The 20,751-nt window shown below is 39.2% G+C and overlaps 1 protein-coding gene across 3 annotated transcripts; it reads left to right on the top strand.

Annotated features, from left to right (window-relative positions):
• Positions 1–265: 265 nt before the first annotated feature.
• Positions 266–20,497, top strand: ZC3H14 (zinc finger CCCH-type containing 14). 3 transcript variants are annotated; one of them, XM_026044691.1, is made up of 16 exons: positions 266–302; positions 1,542–1,656; positions 4,531–4,571; positions 4,917–5,109; positions 5,484–5,898; positions 7,415–7,575; positions 8,873–8,973; positions 11,329–11,484; positions 13,171–13,245; positions 13,706–13,862; positions 15,536–15,753; positions 16,712–16,829; positions 17,708–17,844; positions 18,362–18,456; positions 18,895–19,001; positions 20,209–20,497. In XM_026044691.1, exons 2-16 carry the CDS (start codon positions 1,565–1,567, stop codon positions 20,213–20,215), a joined length of 2,073 nt encoding a protein of 690 aa, XP_025900476.1. In that variant the 5' UTR covers positions 266–302; positions 1,542–1,564; the 3' UTR covers positions 20,216–20,497. The 3 variants fall into 3 exon arrangements, with proteins under 3 accessions (XP_025900476.1, XP_025900477.1, XP_025900478.1); XM_026044692.1 differs by having other exon boundaries at positions 16,715–16,829; positions 20,209–20,397; XM_026044693.1 differs by lacking the exon at positions 11,329–11,484 and having other exon boundaries at positions 20,209–20,397.
• The last annotated feature ends 254 nt before the right edge of the window (positions 20,498–20,751 follow it).

Genomic DNA, 20,751 nt, shown 5'->3' with positions numbered 1-20,751 from the left:
CGACCGCCGAGCGGGCGCGCAGGCCTCGGCCGGGCGGCCGCGCATCGTGCGGCCCGGGCCCGGCGGCCCCTAACGCGGGAACGTGGCGCTGGCGGGGCCGCCTCCGCAGCGCTGAAACGGTGAACGGGAGAAACACGCTGTGTTGAGCCCAACCTGTCACGGCCTCAGCAAGAAAACCTGCCAAATGCGCCTGCTACAGCCCTGCAGTTAGGGGGGCTTTGTTACTGCGTGCTTAAATGCTCTTTTATTATCTTTTTAGGGTGCTATAAAAGGAAAGCTGCAGGAGCTGGGGGCTTATGTAGGTAAGTTTTCTCACTTAGCCGTCCTTTTTAGATTCATTATATGGACAGGAAACCACTACCTGGTTGGTGTCGTTCTTTATGTTGACATTAATTTGTTATTAACTGCACTGCAGCTGTGAAGGAACCTCACGCATGCGATGAATTTTCTGAAGTGCTGGGCTGCTCTGAAAGAGAAAAGACTTTTATTCACAAAATACGGATGGTCCAAGTGAAGGAGGAAAAGAGTAGGTGGGCATTGATGATAAACAGGATTAAAGGGAAACAGCCAGGGGAGTTCACAGACTCTTCTTTCAAGGAGAAATGGTGGCAAGGGAATTGGAAAAAAACAAACAGTGAAGTGGCTCAGTGCCTCTAAATGTTACTGCCAATCCTGGTTTCAGCTTCTTAGGCCTTGATTTTTTTCAATGCTTTTCTTCCCCATGTCTTAAAATACTTTATTATCTCTAATGCCAAGGTGCTAGTAAAAAGAATACTTGTAATCTGTGATTCCAGCTGTGACTCCTTCCTCTCCTGTGCTTTAATTTTCTTGGTGTTTCCTGTATTTAGAATGCACTTCCCAAGATCATCCTACAATATCTGTGTTTTCCTCTCAGTGAGCTTTTGAACTTTAAATTTCTCTGTGTTCTTTATCTCTAACTATGACGTTCCATGGCCCCTCACTTTTAACCACTATTCCCAAATTTTTGTCCTCTTTTTACTTTGTTTTTCTCTTGACTGAGGTATTTGGGGCAACTTTTCAGTTAATGTAGTTCAGGGTACCTAGTAGTAGCAGCTAATTCAATATAAAACCCTTAAATACCAACTTTCCTAAAGTCATAACTTGTTAATGCTGGGCTATCAGCAGCTGCATTTCTGATCCTGTTGGGAGACCCAGCCAATGTTAGCAGGCCTGCAATGGCAGCAGATTCTTCAGTGTGTGTGAAATTGTGCTTGTTTTTTAGCTTTCTTTTGTGTTGTTCTTTGGGAGGGTGGTTATTTATTTGCATTTACTTTGCATTTGCCTTGTTTGTGCATTTGTGAAGTTGACTGTCTTTATTCAGCACTTATAACTGAAACTTTTATTGATCCTTGGGGGAAATGGAAGACTTGGTCATTTCTTCATCCTTGTCTACTGAAAAAAAAAAAAGGTGATCGCTTGCTTGAAGTTCTGTTTGGTATATGTTTTATTATACTTTAAAGCAACATATTTTAGTGAGCTTTTTCAAAAGTAATACAGATGCCTGTTTCTCTTTCTATTAGATGAAGAGCTCCCTGATTATATTATGGTTATGGTGGCCAATAAGAAGAGCCAGGAGCAGATGACAGAGGACCTTTCCCTTTTCCTTGGAAACAATACTGTCAGATTTACTGTATGGTATGTTTGTGAGCTCCTTGTCATACTTCTTGCCAATAACCTGATCTGATTTCTATAAATTAAACTTGAGAATGTAAGAAGTTACTTATCCTTTCATTGTTATTTACCTTAATCTTAAAGCTTTCTGCTACGCAGCTCTAATAAATAAATTACTTTTAGTCTGTCAGTAGTTAAGCCTTTGCAGTGGTAATTAACTGATGAAGGATTGGAGGGCTTATATTTTCCTCTGAGATCCAATTGTGTGAAATGCTGAGGTAACTGAGGGCAAAAAAAATAAAAATAAAAAAAAAAAATTGTGCAAAACCCACTGTGAGTGCAGGAATTCACTGCAGTCAAATATTAACTTTTTTTTTTTTTTAACTTAATTGCTTTCTTGCTAATAGTGCTTCAGACTACTCTTTTATATAGGAATAATTATATCGGGACAGATGACCAGTGAATCTAATTGTGTGTATCCGTTTTTGACAAGGCTTAGCACCAGATGCTTAGATATTCCCACCTCTCAGACTGTTTTTGTCACCACCACCCAGCTCTACAAAACTAAACTAGAACTCCAGAATTACTTGGAGGAGGAAAAATTAGCAAAAGATGAATTATTTTCCAGGCTTCTGACAGCAGTGGATTGATTTCTCCTGTGCTACATAAGAGATATAGCTACTGCAGCATTCTCAGGCATTTTCTAATACTGAATTTGCCTTATAGTATTAACCTTTAAGTTACTAGGTTAATAAAGTCTAGATTTTAAAATACTTGAACGGAGTATTCAAACAGATATTAGATCACTCCAGCGTTTTTCTGATTATATTTTTTATATTTTTTTATATTTTTTTATATTTTCTTAAGTTAACCTTATTTCTGAGTTTTTCACATAAGACAGTTTTAAGGAACGTTATTTTGAATTGCATAGATTCAATATATTACATTTTTTTCCCCTAGTTTTTCAGTTTGCCTTCTTTGCAGTTTACTGCTTGGCTATGTTCACTTGTAACATACCTTCTACATAGTTAATCAAGTTCCTTTTAGTTATAAGGAACTTTTGTGCAGTTAAATATCAGAAGAGAAACATTTTAGAAGTTGAATGTTAGTTAAAACATAAAAATTGACAAAAAGTGAAAACAAGTTGTAAATATTACAGTTTGCTATGTTAACTGTTTAAACTGATGTTTTTTTCCTGTGACATTGTTACTTGCATGGACATAAATTTGAGTCTGCTTTCAAAGTTTGATGTTTTTCTTGGCATTTGTCAAAATATAAGAAGGGAGAATGCAATTAACCCTCCTCTCCTTTCTTTTTCATTGAAGTACTCGGGTTTCTGTGTTCTTTGTTCCTGTGGCCTGCCTAATCAAAAATGTGGACATTCACTCTATCAATAAGTCATGGAGTTGTCTTTCTGACTGTGGTTTTGGGAAAGCAGTTGGACAAATGAGTGAGGCTTAATAAGTTGTTAAAGTTACTGCACTGTTAGGATTTCAGCTGAATCCCAGTGCACACTTAAAAATAATAGGAAGAAAAAGATTTTATGGCTTTATAATTAAAAACTAAAACTTTATTAGAAAAAAAGAGAAGAATTTCAACAGGGAAGGGACTGGAAGGGCTTGTTTGTTTGAACTTATAAATGGATATCAGTTATATGTAACAGTTGCATTCCTTGCTTGTTTTGATGTTATCTTTTTAAATTTCCACAATAAGAGTCTTTTAATGTCTCAATTCAATATTCTCATCTGTCGATAAATACAGGTTTAATTGCAGACTGCTCTATCAGACAATGAAATAGGTATTGATTAGAAGGACACTGAGAAAGAAGTCTAGATGACATATTCAGTAAGCTATAAGAGGAGAGGTGAGAATAATGTCACATAGCATTGTAGCTGGGAGTTGTCTTTGTTTTTCTTATTTTAAAGGCAATTCAGGATTTTTATATTTTTAGGCATTGGGTCTGTGGCTAAACTAAATCATCAGCAACGTCTCCTAGCAGAAGTTCCACTGCAGTGGACCCGATACTCCTGCTGGGTGGCCAGCACTTCTTACTCTGAACCAAGTGTCAGGTCACTCATTTCCTTAGCTCAGTGTGGAGAAGTAGCAGTAGCAGTCACGTCAGCAGAATGCAGCTGACAAAGCTTTTAGGAGCTCATTTTGTTTCTAAACTCCATTGTATTATTCAGCCTACACTGTGAACATACTTGAAATTACATTTGGATTTCAACTAGGATGTGCATTTTTTATTTATAGTATTTGTAGATTTGTAAATTGTAGTTTTTTAAACAGTGATATATTGTAACCTTCTGGGTTTTTTTCCAAGAATGTGTATTGCTTCAGCTTGATGCATTTTGTACAGACAAACAACAGATTTACTACTTCTCAAAATGTTGTCTGCTTTCAGCGTATCACAGAGATTTTTTCCTGTGTTCAGAGTTCATTATTCCTGAGTATATTATGTGCCATGAATGTAAATTTGTTATGCTTGAATTTAGAATTATTTTAACTATTTGCTGTAAAACTAAAAGCTTCATATGTGAAGTAAAACTCGCATCTATACTTTTGGCTTCTAACTGAGGTTCTGAAATCACTCATTTTGGAGATGCTTGAGTCACTTCATTGAGTGTAGGACCAGGATGTAGCACTTAGCATTGGCTTTAGTGATCAAAATCAGCTAAATGCCAAAAACAGATCATGTGATGAATGCCCTACCTGCACGTGGAAAGTTGACGCACGAGAGATGAGACACTTAAGCCACTCATTTTTTAGTTCAGTTATATGTCAATGATTGAAAGTGAAGTCTTAGATAAAGATGCTTGTTATATGTGAAGAAAAATGTAATTCTGGAAGATTTTTCCTTTTTCTCTTGTGCATTGTTCTCTTCTTTCCTTCTTTCAGGCTCCATGGTGTTTTAGATAAGCTGCGATCTGTGACTACTGGTAAGTAAGAAAATGATTTGAGTGTAAGTTGATATGTGCATCACTTCTGTGTAGTCTTGCAGGTCTAGTGAGTTTCAGAAAAGATCTTAACTTTAGACTTAAGACATTTGTTCGTTTTGAATTTGTGTGGTCTTTTTGGGCCCTGACTCTTTAGAAAATTGCTTTGACCTTTATTTCAGAAGCAAATTATTTTGGAAAGGTTCTTATGTGTTGAGCTGAAGTAAGTTTCAGTGTGTTGTGTTTTTTGGGTGGGACAATGCCTTACTTGTAATTTCTTAGTTAAATGTATTGCAAAAGCTTTGTTGCTATACTCTGATGTAAAGCAAAAGGTACCTGTGTCCACAGAAACAACTAGTGTAAAATCTTCCGAATCTAATATCTTTGAGAGCAACCTTCCTTCCAGCAAAAGCAGCTCATGTGTGAGTGATGAGAAGAGGCGTGAGGATATCCTGCCACCTCTTGCAGTTTCTAGCAGTCGGGCTGAAAGAAATGACTCTAGAGTTTCGACTAGCTCACAGGAACAGAGAAACACGTCACGGTAAGGCTGGTTTAGTGACAGGGATTCAGACTTTAGGGGCTCTGTGGTTGGGATAGTTGTACTGAAGAGCACAGCTACTTGAACAGATCAGAATAGTTTTGTTACTTGGCAAGATCAGAATAGTTTTAGGAAGTAAAATGTTGCTACAATTTGCATAAAACACAAAGTCCGAAATTTCATTGAATTTTAGCAACAGATGTGCTTAATCGTAATTGAATTAATAAATTAATGAGAATATAGGTCGAACATGTTAGATCTGTACAGACAGCAGTATCTTCAGGTGCTCTGTGCTGGCTTTGTTTAGAGGGAAGTTCTTATTTTCCTAAAGTTTATTTGCAAGTTAGGTACTAGTTCACAATCTCTTATTTTATCAGGCAGTCTTGTGAAGATGGTTCTGCATCCCGCTTGACATCTACAGTGAAGCCTTTAAGGGAATTGTCACCCTCTGAAGCTGTCATCGACATCAAACCTGAGCCAGATGATCTAATTGACGATGATCTGAACTTTGTGCAGGAGAACCCTTTGTCCCGGAAGAAACCTATTGTAACTGTAACTTATGGCTCTGCTCGTCCTACTGCTGAAATCTACCGACCACCAGCGAGCAGGAGTTCGGATGGGCACGTGCACAGGTTGTCCCAACAGGGCAGCTTACAGGGGGGCCGGCAGTTAGATGGACAGAGCTGCCGGTCTTTGGACACAGTCCAGATGTGCAATGCAGAGGCATTTGGCAGCTTAGCAGAGAGTTACAGACCCACCTCCAAACTGTGTGCTGATAAAGTAGGCTGTGAGGTTAGTATCATCTGAGCATTGCTGTGTTTCATACTTGCTAGACACCAAACTTGTTATATACTTTTCAAGTTAGATCTTTGCTTTGGAGAAATCAAAGGATTTCTGTGACTGATACCATTAGGTTTGGAATTTCACCCCTTGAGTAAACTGATCAAAACAAATGCTTAGTTTAACACTTCACAGGTTGCTGATTCCTTAATTATCATCTATGTCTTGAGGCCATACTGAGTTGGGCTAATTGGAGTTATTAGCATATTGGAAAGATGCTCTTAAGAAATTATCATTTTGTTCTCTATGGAATTGTATAGTCTTCCATTAGGATATATAGATTTTCAGCTTTGCGTGGAATTCTGTAAATCTGTTGTTTTGAGGCGTTGGGTTTTTTGGTGTGTGGGTTTTTTTTTTTGGGTACTGTGTATCTGTCTCAATTTTGGTGATACTGCTGCTTGCTAGGACTATTACTACACTGTAAACTCTTAGATTTAAGAACTCTTTGGAATCGAAGCAACCTCAAATGTGATTGCTGTCCTACTTTCTTTAGAGGCTAGGATAATCTGGGCAGATTTATAGTCTCATCTAATAGTTCTGAGACTATTCCTACGCATCAGTTAAGAGCTTTTGAGAAAGACGTGAAGATTGTTATGGCTGTTAATACTGTAACGATAGAGAAGTTTTATCTGCCTTCTATTCTGAGTGGATTCTATCTTTGCTGCTTCTTTACATAATTTTATACAAAAGGTAGTGATATTCATTTTTTTTTTTAATGAGCTAACAAGGACATGAGAATATAGTGATTTGTTTAAGGCTGCACATAAATGACTGTCAAATGACGCTTGTGTTTTCTCTTTCTTGTAATTTTCTTTGATTACTGTTTTATTAACAGACAACTTCTAGACAAGTTCTTGTGGCTTTTTTTTTTTTTTAATAGCCATTAGTGGAATTTGTTTGCTTGTTTTACCATGTATACCTGCTGTATCAGTGTAGCTCACTACTGCTCTTAGGGATATTTGTCCCTTCTTCTTGGAGGGACTCTATAATTGTTCGGCTCTGATGTCCAGATACTGTATTGAACTCCAGCATGGTTCGGTGTTGCTTGATGGTTCCCAAAGAGGGAATGTATCAAGGTACATTCCTTCTTTAGTGCTTCCATGCAGTTCATCATCTGCATTTGTCACTACTATTTTCTTGAAGGATGGTGGTGTTTGGCTGTATGAAAGCAGGAGTATGGCACACTCTTCAGCTGGACCAGTCTGGCTCTCCATAGCTAAATCCTTTGAAGTATGTCAGCTTTCTAGATACTGATCTTTGCAACTAAAGCTAGAGGTGCTACAGTGGAGAGAGAGAAAAATGAAATTGCTCTGCAACTGTTTTGTTTCTGTGGACAATGCAGTACCGTTCATGCACTTTGAATGAACTTCTCCACCTTCTGGCTTTAAGTAGAATTGCAGTATTTTAATTGTGGATTATTGCATGTCTCATGTTAAATGGATTGGTTTGGTTGCTCTGTTGATTGTAGGAAGAAAGCTCCAGGAAGAGAAGGTTGCCTGTTGTAAGCTCAGTAGTCAAAGTGAAAAAGTTCTGTAATGATGGGGAAGAAGAGGAGGAGGAGGAAGACTACAGTTTGCGAATAGGAGGCATTTCCAGCAGTGTGTCGGTACCTGCAAAGCCAGAAAGAAGGTACTTAAAATCTCTGTCATTTTGCCTGATTTCCAGAATGAATATAATGAACAAAAGCCTTGAATGTGACAGCTGGTAAATATTGCTTGCAATTCCTGAGAAATTAAGGGGGGAAAAAAAAACAGTAACCCTTTTGTTTCTGTGTTATTTTTCTTTTGTTTTGTACTCCGCATTGTCTCACACTTCTGCATGTGAGATATCGGCTTATACCACCTTTTTTCACTAATTTTATAACCTGATTTTAATATTGTGCACATGCAGTAATTGACTGTGAAATTTTAGATTCTCTGGGATAAGTCCAATGTTGAAAGTTGAAGTACCTCAGCCCACATAATTTAGTTTCATAACTTTGATAGCCTTTTGGTTACTTTGCTTTTACTTCAGGAATAGTCTACAAACCAATTGTGTCTGATAAGGTAAAGCAGACAAAGATGATTCTCTTTCCTGCACTTGCCTTTTTATGCCATTGCAGTCTCTATTACTGTAATATAAGCTAAGAAATTAGTGAAATACTTTTTTTTGTTATTTATTTATTTTTAATAAACTTCTTTATGTTGTTGTATTCCGTAAGACTATATTAACTTTACAAAAGACTTGAATTTCTTTTTCCTGACCTCTGTCAGTGAAGGTTCGTTCATGATTTATATCTGTGTTTCAGTAATAAGAGGAAAAACATTTAAACCACAGAAGAGGCAATTCTGATCTCCTGTGCTAGCTCAGCACAGAGAACATCAGATCATTAGATTTGTTTGATGCTAATACATATTATTGAATTTATTTTCAGCCCTGTAGCATGTCTGACTTGAATTTCCTAGTTGTTGATGCTCAGAGAGAAACAGGAAGCTTTCTATCTAACTAATTATATATATATATTATATAATATAAATCTGTCTGTCTTGAGAGAGGGATTCAGTTTTCAGGCAGATCTTGCTGCCTGGGACAGCCACGTGGTTGCTAGTGTGGATGCAGAGGTGGCATCAGGAACGTGCGGGCAGACGTGTGGGCAGCAGAAAGGCTCCGTTTTGCCTTTGGGTGCAGCATGGCTTTTATAGCAGCTTCAGCTGCCCCGTGGAAACATGCTTCTGGACTTCCATTTTTGAGAGCATTTGGTGGATCCACTCAAATCCACTCAAAGATGGATGAAAAGGCTGAAAACATACCTAGAGTGAATTCTGAGGTGCTGAGTTTATCAGTGTTGTGCTTATCTCTGTTTAACGCGTCAAAGTATCCATGTTTAACATGGATGCAATGGCTGTTGCAGTTCTTGTGCAACTAATTGTTTTTCCATCTCCCTTAGACCTTCACTACCACCTTCCAAACAGGCCAATAAAAATTTAATACTGAAAGCAATCTCTGAAGCACAAGAATCAGTTACAAAAACAACCAATTACTCTACAGGTAACCAGCATTGTCTTTATTTGTGCTAGGCTGTTTCCAAGCCCTGTTTTATAGATCTGAGCTGAATGTGCCTGGAGAGAGAACAAAGCAAAATAGTGAATGTCAGCAGTATACTTAATGGCTTTTGCATGTCCTGTGTACATTTTAAAACCTGCAATAGATTACAAAAGCATAAACCAGGGAGGAAATGTCCTTAAAACATACTAATTAAAGTGATAGGTCCCCAAAGTATATAGAGAAAATGGCAGCACCAAAATGTCAATAGTTGTTTGTGTAAGAGTGGCCAATATTAGGGAGGTGGTTGGAGCTTTTCTTCCCCTTTCTGCACTCCCTTCCTTCCTTCCTGGCATGGAGGAGGAAGGCCAAACAGCAAGAAAGCAAAGAGGTAATGAAAGTACAAAATACCAAGCAACAAAAACCAGGCTAATGATAAAATAATAAACAACAAATAGCAAGCTAATGGTATTCAACCTGTATACTCTATAAGCAGTGACCTTGTGACTATAGTTTTATGTGTTGAGTTGCAGCTCATACTGCAACTGAACAGTTCCAAAATTCAGTTTCCTTAGCTAGTAAAGACTTCCCCTGAAAAAGGGCAGTTCCAGCTGGGAATCTGTGAAAACTGTAGCTTTCATACAATTGGATATTAATAAATAGCGTTGTCAGCATGAAATATTGCAAATTGCTGGGGAAGAGTATTCACTAAATTACCTAGACCATGACTTACCTGTTTTAGTGCCATCTGATGCAAGAGTGAAAGCAATTCAGAATCTGTCCCACTGTCTCTCAAAAACCTACAAGCTGACTGTAACAGAGACCTGACTTCCTTCTACGTTACCATATTTACAAAGGAGTCATGGTCAGTGTCTTCCCTCTGGTAGATCCGTGTATACGACAAAGTTGCATTGGTGGTGATGAGTAGAGCCAAGTAGGAGCATGACAAATGCGATGGGAGATTTCTGTGTTCAAAGGCCGTTGTGCTGGGGACATGTCCTTGCATGCTGGAAATTGGGTGTCGAGTGGGCTGGCTGTGAAACAGAAAAAATGTGTGAAAGGGGTTGTAAAGATCTTTGTCAACCTTAACATTGAAGGACAAATAAGTTAAGAATTGTGAATAATTGTTGAACCGCTTGATTTACAAAATATATTCTGTACAGTAAATGAACCATAAAAAGAACCTTATTAAGCTTCTTCATTCATAATGGATAGCACGAGAGCTTCCCAAACTTTAAGAGCTCACCTTCAATCTAGATGGGAAGCAGAATGAGGAGTTTCTGTAAAGAGAAGAAATAGGAGCTTTAATGTTCCTGAGTTCTGATCTGGTTCTGCAATGAAAAATGAGCTTACAATAGGAAAAGCAGCAACGTGGGGAAGGGAAGAGCTTTGAGGGGATGCAGGAAGCTCTTTCCTGCGCGTGCAGCAGTATTGCACAAAGTGGGACATAGCCTGAAAATTTTAAAATAAATTAAAACTGTTGATTTGTGACAGCCGTAGTCTTGTACAGTTTAACTTACCACCATAAGAAGATTTTGATTAGAAAAAAACAGAAAGCACAACTTTGTTTCACCAGAAAGATGATATGAGAATTTTATCTGAAAAATTGTAGGCCCTTCCTCTTTAGGGATAATATTTCATATCTTGTTGATTTTTATTGATCTTGTTTTTAACAAAACAACAAAACAAAAAGATCTTGAATGATACATCCAGTACTGAGCTGCATCTTTTAGCTCTGTGCTAATAGTCAGGTGTGTCAGTAGTTAGTAAGTCAGTAGTGCAGGTGTGATACCCAGCCAGGAAATGGATTGATGAGCTCTTCACAAGCAGTTTTAATGGTCTTGGCAAAAGAACAGGCAAAGCTGTTTCCTCCTGCTGTCCCCAAATGCTGTGCTGTTGTCATCAAGCTTTGTATTCAGTTTGCAAGTCACCTTAGCATAGATTAGCTGGCATCACATGTATTAGAAGCACACCTTGATAATCCATAGTTGTCGAGATGAAAAAGTAGAAAGAAAAGTGATTTTGACATCACAGAAGAATCCAGTTTTCACTTAATTAATGCTGTGAGGAGGTGGATGAACGAATGCTTTGCTGCTGTCAGTCTCCTTGTTTTCATGCTGCATTTCAGCTTTCGGAGAAGGGCTGAGCTTGGCCTCGCAGGCGGATGCTCTGCGGTGCAGTTCGTGGAGTGCTCTGTGCACGCCCACTTTTACACTGTGTATTTCACAGGTAGATAGAAATACCTAGGGCGGTGTTTTGCTTTGAATTTATTCCAAGTTATTTTAGGATCATATACAAAGATATTGCTGTTGAGTGATTGGGTAGTACTAAAATGTTTTACCATTGTTTCTTTAAATAAAGCTCCACAGAAACAGACTGTTCCAGTTGCACCGAGAACTCGATTTGCCCCAGAAGAATCTCAGTTACAAGTAATCCATGTGCAAAGCAGACTTCCTGCTCTGAGTTCTCAGCTTCAAGTAGAAGAGCCAAAGGAACAGACAATTGAACGAATTCAAGGTCATTTGATAACGTTCTTTAAGAATTTATACCTAGGAACATCATTTTACAGCAGGCTGAGCAGTTCTTCACACATGCTTTACCAGAGTACTGTATGGACTGAAATTTCACTGGGGTGCACTAGAGGGAAGGAAGGAATGCATTGGACAGCCTGGCTTGAACATCTAATATCTGAGCTAATCAAGTGCATCTTTGTTAGCTGCTCTCTCTTTTTAAGCATCTCATAGGGAAAAAAAAAAAAAAAAAAAGAAAGGAATATCCCAGATAAAATGTTTTTAATGTTCGAATTGACATCAAGTTTCATGTGGGAACAAACAGAAAGCCAAGAGTCTTTCTGAAACATGAGTGTGTGGTGAGACATGTCAATATGATAAATGGATAACTCAGATTAGCCACTCAGGGACCAGAGGATTGCTTAGCATCCTGGCATATCACGAAAGAATAATTTTGCAGAACTGATCAATAAGCAAATCTATCCATTTATATTGAAGTGGAGTTTCTTTTCCTCATCCATCGCATGCTTGATATCTCTTGGGAGAAAATCAGTCAGAAAGCTTCTGCGAGAGAGTCAAACTGCAGATATTTGGGGCATTTTGCAGTGAATGATATTATTAAAAGATATTTTCCAGTATACTGTTATCAAACAAATAGCTTCAGTGTTTTCCTTTACTTTATGTAAGTGGATATTAGGATAACTGTGTGAAAATCAAGTTTTCTTTCTGCTTTGTATAAAACTCCAAAGAGCATTATTATTTAAAAACAGCCAAGTATTCCTTTCAGCATGGTTATGCTATAAAGAAACGCAGTTTGTGCATTACAAACTTATACCTGTATAGAAATAATAACAATAATAATTATGTAGTCATATACATTAAAAAAGTGCTTCTGCAAGAATAAACCTATTTTACTCTCATAAAGTAGTAAGATTGAAGAGTTAAAATGGACTGGAGTAAAGTCTTGGTTACCTAGACTTGCTGTCAGTGTCAAGGAAAGGTAAACACTTGCTGTTAAAACAAAAGGGACTGTTCTCAGTCTCTTACCTTTCATGTTGCCCTAGCTGGAGTTTTGTTGTCACAAAATGATTTAACAATTTATGTGGAATATGTATGAAGAAGCTTTTTCTGTCTGATTACAGGTACAGAAAATAGTTTGGGGGGGATCTTTTGAAATTAATCCACAGAAATCAACCCACTTAACCACACAAATTAAAATATGTAAATATTTTTAGACTGTAACAGTAAGTCAAATACAGAACAGTGCTATTCTGATTTGTTTCACTTCTCTTGCCTATACTATAGTGGTTCCTGGTAGTGTAGCTGTTTTCCATGTGTATGTATGTTCCTTGAAGTAGTTAACACATCTGAAGGTGTTAGAAGAATTTGAACTTTTTCAGTTCTTGCACCCACAGACCTAGTCTATACTGAATGATGATTATGGGAAAGACTAAATTCTTTTAATATTTGGATTTTTCTGTGCCATCCTGCTGGATAAAACTTGTTACAGTTTCTGAAACAATGAGAAAGGGGTCGGTGATAGCAAGAATTGTCTTTTCTTTTAGACGTATGTGAGGGGTGGTGATGTATTTATTTATTTCCTCAAGAGAATTAGGGGAGTATGCTTCAGTTCTTCAATCTGTAGTTTCTTTAAGATTCAGTAAAGTAAGCTCCTAACTCCTGGATTTTTTAGGAGCTGAACAAAAGGAGCTCTCTTCTCGGCTCCAGATTGACCCTGTGATTGAAGATACTTTGCAAGTGGCTCAAGGTTAAGTCTCGTATCTTTTATTCTTCTTTTCTTTTTTTAAAAAAAAAAAAAAATAGTTCTCAAATTGACTCCTAGTAGTTAAAATATGATTTCCTTTTAATTATACTGATTTTTAGCGTTTTTCTGTCTAAGAAATGAAGCATTGCATCAGTAGCAGGTACTCAAAGCCTGAGAGGTTTTGTGTGCGTGTGTGTGGATCCCTTTACAGGCTGTTTCAGCACAGGTGATCCAGGAACAGAGTTGCCTGGCGAGGCCTGATAGGGCCAGTGGCTTCTGTTGATGATCTCTTGTGGAATAAGAGAGGAAGTAAAACTGTTTATTGTGAGTGACTGATAATAACAGAAGAAAGTTAGACCATCAGCTGTATAGTCTTAATATTCAGAAATATGCTGAAGTTGGAGTACAATTATGTGATCATTTTTTCTTTTATTTTTTTCTGTGTAATTTTTCTCCAATTCAGATTACTATGACACAGAATCTGTGGTCCATACGGATACTAGGTCATTTATCCTGAAGAAGCCCAAGTTATCTGAGGAAATAATGCCACAGAATCAGCAATTGGGAAAGAGGGCCACAGAGACAATACGAGCACTCTCAGGACGTCTAATACAGACGCGGTAAAAAGATGCTTTGTTTTTTATGCTAAAAATTTCAAGAGCCCCTACTTGCTGTCATAAAGGGAATCTTTTATTAGTGAGAGTGCTTGTCTGTGCTCTAAATGGGGTCGTCCTGCATTTCTGTGCTGGGTGAGTCTAGGCAGGATATGTGACCCCATGGAGGATGGAGAGTGGAGAGGGCCAGGGGAAAAAAGTGAGAAAACCTTCCAGGCTGAAAGTAGTTCCCAAGGGCAGCTGTGGTTAGAGTAGGTCTCTGATTTTTAAGAAAGCAGAGGAACTGGATAGAAGCATATATATGTTTGTGCTATATGGTCGTATAATCTAGCTTCATACCTCTTTGACTTTGAGATACCTTTGTTATGAAATGCCCGTCAGGTCACTGTTGAGAATGGAGAGGCTTGTTTGAGCTCTCATGGGAGTGTTGGAGGAAACCAGTGAAAGGAATTTTCCCCAGGAAAACCACTCCCTGGGGAGCTCCGAGCCCGTGAGCCAGCAAACAGTGTGTGAGACAAGTCACTTAAGGCTATTTACTCTAGAGCTTGACCAAGGGAAGTTTAGAGTTCCCGTCAGCTGCAAATGATGGCTTGGGGTTGTTGTAATTTCCTCAAACGAGTGACCAGCAGAGTGTAATCTTCTTTGTGCTTTTCATGCCGTCATAGTTCCTGCTGCAGAATGCTTTGATCGATGTGTGTGCACCTTACCTGGCAGGGTACCAACTACTCCAGGCAGTGCCGTGAGGCTGATCAGTGTAGGCTGTTGTGCTTTCTCATTCCATCGTGGATATTTGCAGCTTTCATTTTCCTGAGCAAAATGGGAAGCTTCCTGCCACTGGGGAGTGCTGAATTTTTGCATTCACATAAATCTGCTTTTGACTTGTAGGACTCTTTTTGGTTGTTCGTATTTGTTTGCTTTCTTTATGTTTCATTTCTGTCTATTTTTAGCAGCATTATGAACCATAATTGCTTTTGGCTTGATTTTGTAGAGAAACAAAGTTTATATAATCACTGTTTATCAAAGATGAGACCCCTAGAGTGTGTTTAAAACCACATTCTGCTCAGGAAGCCCTTCAGGTGAAATGGGTGGGACAGTGGAAAAGTGTTTGGCGACTATATCCTGTATGTGTCCTCTGCTTTTACGCTCCCTATTTTATCCCCTCTGGCTACCAGCAGGCACAGGGCACCCGGCTAGTTTGTTCTTTCAGTCTGGCTGAGCATGGAAGTTGCTCCTCATCAGTATTTCAAGTGTCCCTTCCCAGCCCTATAAACCTTTATACCCCCCGTTTCATCATGCTCAGTGTTTCTGAGGAAGCACCTGCTGCTGTGTTCTTGAAAGGTTCCTGATTCTGGGACCAATATTTACATCCCCTTTTTTGTCTCAAAGCTGTAAATTCGTAACAGGTAAATCATTTTCCTTCGTTAAACTTTGTCTGTAAACGAGCTTCTGGATCCATCTGAGCAGAATGCAACAAACTGAACTGAAGCTATGAAATCTGCTGGATGCTGTTGTATGCTCTACTTATTAGTGCTTCAGAGAGCCCAAAAGACAAACTGTTAATTGAAGTAAATTATCTGTCTTCGTGGAAGATTAATTTGTGCTGCTGTGTTTGTGTTCCTGATCACTTTTACTTGGACCTTTTGAGTCAAAAACTCTTTTTTTTTTTTTTTGTTTGGCAGAGAACAGCTTGCGCAGCCAGAGAAACCTGCTAGTCCCAAGTTCATAGTGACGCTGGATGGTGTGCCCAGTCCTCCAGGATACCTTTCTGATCAGGAAGAGGAAGATATTACTGAAGGATTAAAGCCAATTATCCCAAATATGTGCACAGGCAGAGGATTAAAAGGCCTTCGAGCGCAGCAGATGCAAATTGTGACCCGGCAGCTGGAGAGCCCTGATGGTAATTAACATAACCAGCAGGACCAAACATAATGTGGTGGTTGGATTCTGGATAGACCACTCTTAGCAAATAAAAGATGTGTTTTATTCTTTAAATTAGAAGATTCTTTAAGCAGAAGAATGACTGAATGAGGCTGAGGATGGAATAAAGCTCCAGCAGGTATCGCTAGTGAGTCTGGGAGTCCTGGAGAGCTTTGAGAAGCCAAATGCAGATTTGCATAGCTAAGAGTACAGTGAAGGTGTAAGAATATGTCTCAGTAATCTGAGAAAATGTCATTTTTAGAAAAGTCCAAGTCCCAGGTTCTCATAGTTGTGAAGATACTGGTTTCAGATTGGAATTTTTAAAAAAATCCTTTCTGAGGGTCTAGATCAGATTACTTTAAAAGACATTTGCCGTAGTTATTACATGCAAGTAGTTCCTTTTTGGTATGCCCCCTTACTAGTAAATTGTATGTGATTAGTGTACACATTGACTTTATTTTCTTAATTTTGCCTCCAGAAGACTATATTATCTTAGAGAAAGAAAGCAGAATTCCATTAATACATAGCCCAGCAGAACAGTGTAATGGAGGCTCTGTTAAAGGACCGTTTCCTTAGTCTTGCTCAGTCAAAATCTCATCCATTTCACTGTCTCTTAGAAGCTTAGAAAATGAATTATTTTACTTGTACACAGTGAATGTTGAATCTTTTATCACTGAAGACAGCTTTCAGGCTCACGTTATGGCTTGTCCCACTTTCTAGTTCTTGAATTTTTTTTCAAGTACTAGGGTTTTACTAAAGTTTTACTGAGAACTTTATTTAAAAAAAAAAAAAAAGGCTTTTCAACATTTAGACTAAAAATAGGGAAAAAAAGGGAAAAACTTGAATTTTTAAATTTCAGTTATGCTGTATATTCATGCTATATTGCACATGGCATCGCTAAGGTCTCAGTGTGGGCTTTCTTTTCTCTCCCTCTGCAGCAGACTTGGAGCAGCTGGCTGTGCTGCCCAAGGAGAAGGTGCTGGAGCGCTGCAAGTACTGGCCTGCCTGTAAAAACGGAGACGAGTGCGTGTTCCACCACCCCACGCTGCCTTGCAAGTGAGTGGTAGCCCAAAGCAGGCACAACGGGACAGAACAGCTTTCCTTGAGTGTTTCAAGGGGGTTACATCTGATACAGCTAAGAGAAGAGCTAAGTTATTGCACTGCAGTTTTCTGTCAAGTGGCAGAATGCAGTCAGGTTGACAGGCAGTGAGCTCACAGCTGTGCTCTTGCAGCAGAAAGCTTAGTTTTAATATGCAGGCTGATGTTTTTATGCTTTGCTTGTGGATGTGGGAATGGGAGTGGTCTTAAAATAACAGCACTTCTCTGCTTGATACCACAGTTCTTTAGAGCACGTGTAACTTCACTGAGATGCTACTTCTTGTATTTGAAAGCAGAGGCTGACTCTGGAACATGTGCTGTGTCTTTGCTTTCTCTTCCACAAGCAGCAACAGATTAGAAACACCTGCAGAGATAGGTGTCAGGAGATTGAGTGGCTTCATTTACTCAGATGTATGAATTTTCTTTTAAAATCACACATACGTAAGTTGAACATATCATTTTCCTCAGTAAGTGGGCCATATTATGTAGGGAATTTCTAGTTGCCCTTAGCAAAGGTCTGAATTCACAGTTCTGCTGCTGCTTGCTTAGCAAGCCACTTATTGCAAGCTACCAAACTCTGCAGAGTCTAAGTTCCCTTATTTATTGTATGCAAAGACTCTCCAAAAGGGAAAGGGGTGTAGGGCAAGTCCACCACACTCAGGTGCCCTGCAGTGAGAGTAACTCACATGCACACATAGGCCCAGTGATAGTGTAATGTTGTGTGACAGCCTGCTCTCCAAGCACAGCAACTTCTTGGCATTTTGCTCTCAGTGTGGACATGCAACATACAGCAGGAATAAAATAATTGTTTTTTTTTTTTTTCCCCCCTTTCTCAGAGTCTTTCCTAACTGCAAATTTGCTGATAAATGCTTGTTCATCCATCCCAATTGTAAATACGATGCAAAATGCACCAAGCCGGAGTGCCCTTACACCCACGCCAGTCGGCGAGCCCCACTCCCAGCTCCAAAACCAGGTGAGCACCTCTGGCCTTTATGTTCTTCAAAAAAATAAATTTACAGAAGGGAAAATAGTGAAGGTGGTGGAAACAGAAGCTGGTATCGTTTGGAAGTCCAGTTAATAGTCCAGTATTACTGCAAAAACTCAGAAAAATCTCTGGTTATGTAGGCGTTCACATGAGGGAAAGCCAAAGGGTTTGGCTTTGGAAAGCACAGGGTTGCACGGAGTCTCTTGGAAGGATAGAGGACCTTGCCAACGTTGCCAGAGCAGATACACTCAGGTTTGTTCCTCAGATTGGATTCCTGTTGTAGCAAGAGGCTCTGACCTTAAAAATAGTTGAGTTGCAAATGAAAGTAAGTCACAAATGTAGTTCTCTGCTGCTGATGGTCTTGCTGTACTCAGTAGAACACTGAAATACTTCCTACTCGGGGCCCTGTGAAATTCTTGCTGTGTTTTTGCAGAGCTTTGGGTTAAGACTTAATTCCTTGCAAGAGAACAGAGATTTTAACATTTGCCTCTTTTTTTCCTCTCAGCACCCTTACCCACCCCACCCGTATCCTCCGGTAGTCCCTTGTGCAAGTTTTTTCCTGCTTGTAAGAAAATGGAATGTCCATTTTACCACCCAAAAGTAAGAATCATCTCCTATCTCTTTCTTTTTCTAGAAAGATGCTTAAAATATGTTACTTTGAGTCAGGAAATGTTATTAGCGTTTCACACTTTTTTGCTTTCATTTGTCACTTTCTAACTGTGGGTCAAGAACAGAGTATGGAAAAACATAGACTAAAAAGAAAGGATGTAGTCAAGCATTTTGGCTTTATTTTTATAAAAGTGTTGCAGATGTTAAACGTTCTGGGGTAGCAGTTGTGATGGACTGAAGATGAGGTACCTCGGGGCCCTGGGTGTTTGCAAGGGCAGCTTGATGGTGACACTGCAAGTGTTTGATTTGGGATTTGTTTCCTCTCGGGGCTGAGGGAGTAAGGTGGATGTAGCACATGCTGGGCTGGCTTGGGCAGGACCTTGTGTGGCCAACTTTGAGAAGTCTTCTCTGAAATGCTTTCTTTTTCAGCACTGCAGATTTAATACTCAGTGTACAAGACCAGACTGCACTTTTTACCATCCAACTGTTGCTGTACCTCCACGCCATGCCTTGAAATGGACTCGGGCTCAGACGAGGTAAATCATCTTTTTTTTAAATCTTTCTTTTTTTTCCTTTTTAATTGATTAGGTTTAGAGGCTCTCGCCTTAAAAATAGTTGAGTTGCAAATGAAAGTAAATCACAAATGTAGTTTTTCTCATAGGAGTAAGTGATGGTCTGACCAATAAGAATGGTGAAGATGCCTGTTAGATGGCAGCTTTCTTTTACAGAGGTCTCTGTACTGTGGTTTTTTTTTTTTAAGAATCTAAACATTTACAAATATGATGCCATGCTGAAAAAACATAAGTGTTCTGCAGTCTGGGTACGGCCAAGCCGCTGGTTTCCTGACGTAGGGAAAAAACAGGGGTCTGGGTTGTGAGTGAAGCTGAAAATCCAGTGTCAGTTCTTCTGCGTGGCTTTCCTTGCATTCATGCTGCCTATCCTACAAAATGCTCAGGTGCTTCTGCAAGAGTTTGTGAATCAGGAATTCTCTGTTGAGGCCAGGCGAGTTTCTGGCAAAACAGCTCCCTGTCACCTCTCCCTGACTTCCCAAGGAGGATCTCGTGGGAATTACTCAGTGCTGAACAGTGTGTGTTTTCAAGGGCCATTTATTTTACCATCTTTGCTGTCATTGGTTCTGAAAAGACTGCTCTAGGAGGAATGTGCTGTTAAACTAAGCTGAAAGATTAAGCTGACGTTTAACACCACAAATGGCGCGTGTGTGTGTGTGTGTGTGTGTGTGTGTGTGTGTGTTTTCCTGACCATATTTTTATTTCTGCTTGCTGGACGCTGCTTGGGGAAGCTGCTTTTGCTGGTTGTCACTTTATGACAATGGCAGCAACTACCTACCGAGACATGTTCTGTAAAAGCTCGTTACGAAAATCTTCCAGTTGGCCTTGCAGTATTTGGAACACTGCAGGGTCAGTAGGAAGTGTAGATTTTGAGCAGGATATTATGTTTAAAATTCAAATTTGCCTCGGATTTGACAGCTCCATCAATGGCCTGTTCTTTAGAAGTGCACAGACACTGACTGAAATTGAGCTGTGGGTATCCTCAGAATTAGCTCAGAGATGCATAATTAACACAGCTAAAATGTCCAAGTTAGTCATTGGTCTGTTTTCAAGATACTCTCATCACTTAACCGTTCAGCCTAATTCTACCTGAAAGGCCTTGCTCAGTTCTCAGATCATCTTTGCAGCAGGGTAGGACTGTTGCTTACCTCAGCTGTTCTTCTCTTCTGCCCAGTGAATAACCAGGATACAGCTTGGGACTGAAATTTGCCTCCTTCGGACACAAGGCCGAGGAACCCAAGGAAGACTAACCACCATGGGAAGAGTGTGATGGAGAAATTCACACGTTTTGAACTTTTAATATACATTGTTTTCATAAAAATGAAGTTGATTGCCTACTTGAAATGTCTCTAATTTTCCAAGTTTGTAAGTTGGAGCAGTTTTAACTTTTTTTTACATTGTAAGAAGAAAATGTCTGTGTAAGAAAAGTTTTACTTTAAATTCCATTAAAAACTTTTGAAGCATGTTTTGTATTCTATGTGGGTAACGTTTCTTTGCTTAACTGTAGGTGAAGCGAGTGCATCCTCAGAAGCTCTTAGGCAGCTTATTTCTATATTCAGCTTGCACTAGGAACAGTTCCTGTTGAGGTGCTTGGTGTCACTGCCTACAGCTGAACTAATGCTCTGGCATCATCTGAGTGAACTCTTCACGCACACGTGACAGTCACTCAACTGGTGGAAGACAATAAGCAAAACCACTGTATTATATATTTCTTTCA

Source organism: Nothoprocta perdicaria, unplaced genomic scaffold, assembly GCF_003342845.1.
Source record: "Nothoprocta perdicaria isolate Ctin4 unplaced genomic scaffold, notPer1 scaffold_379, whole genome shotgun sequence".
Taxonomy (NCBI): Eukaryota; Metazoa; Chordata; class Aves; order Tinamiformes; family Tinamidae; genus Nothoprocta; species Nothoprocta perdicaria.
This window is presented reverse-complemented; position numbering and strand designations above follow the sequence as displayed.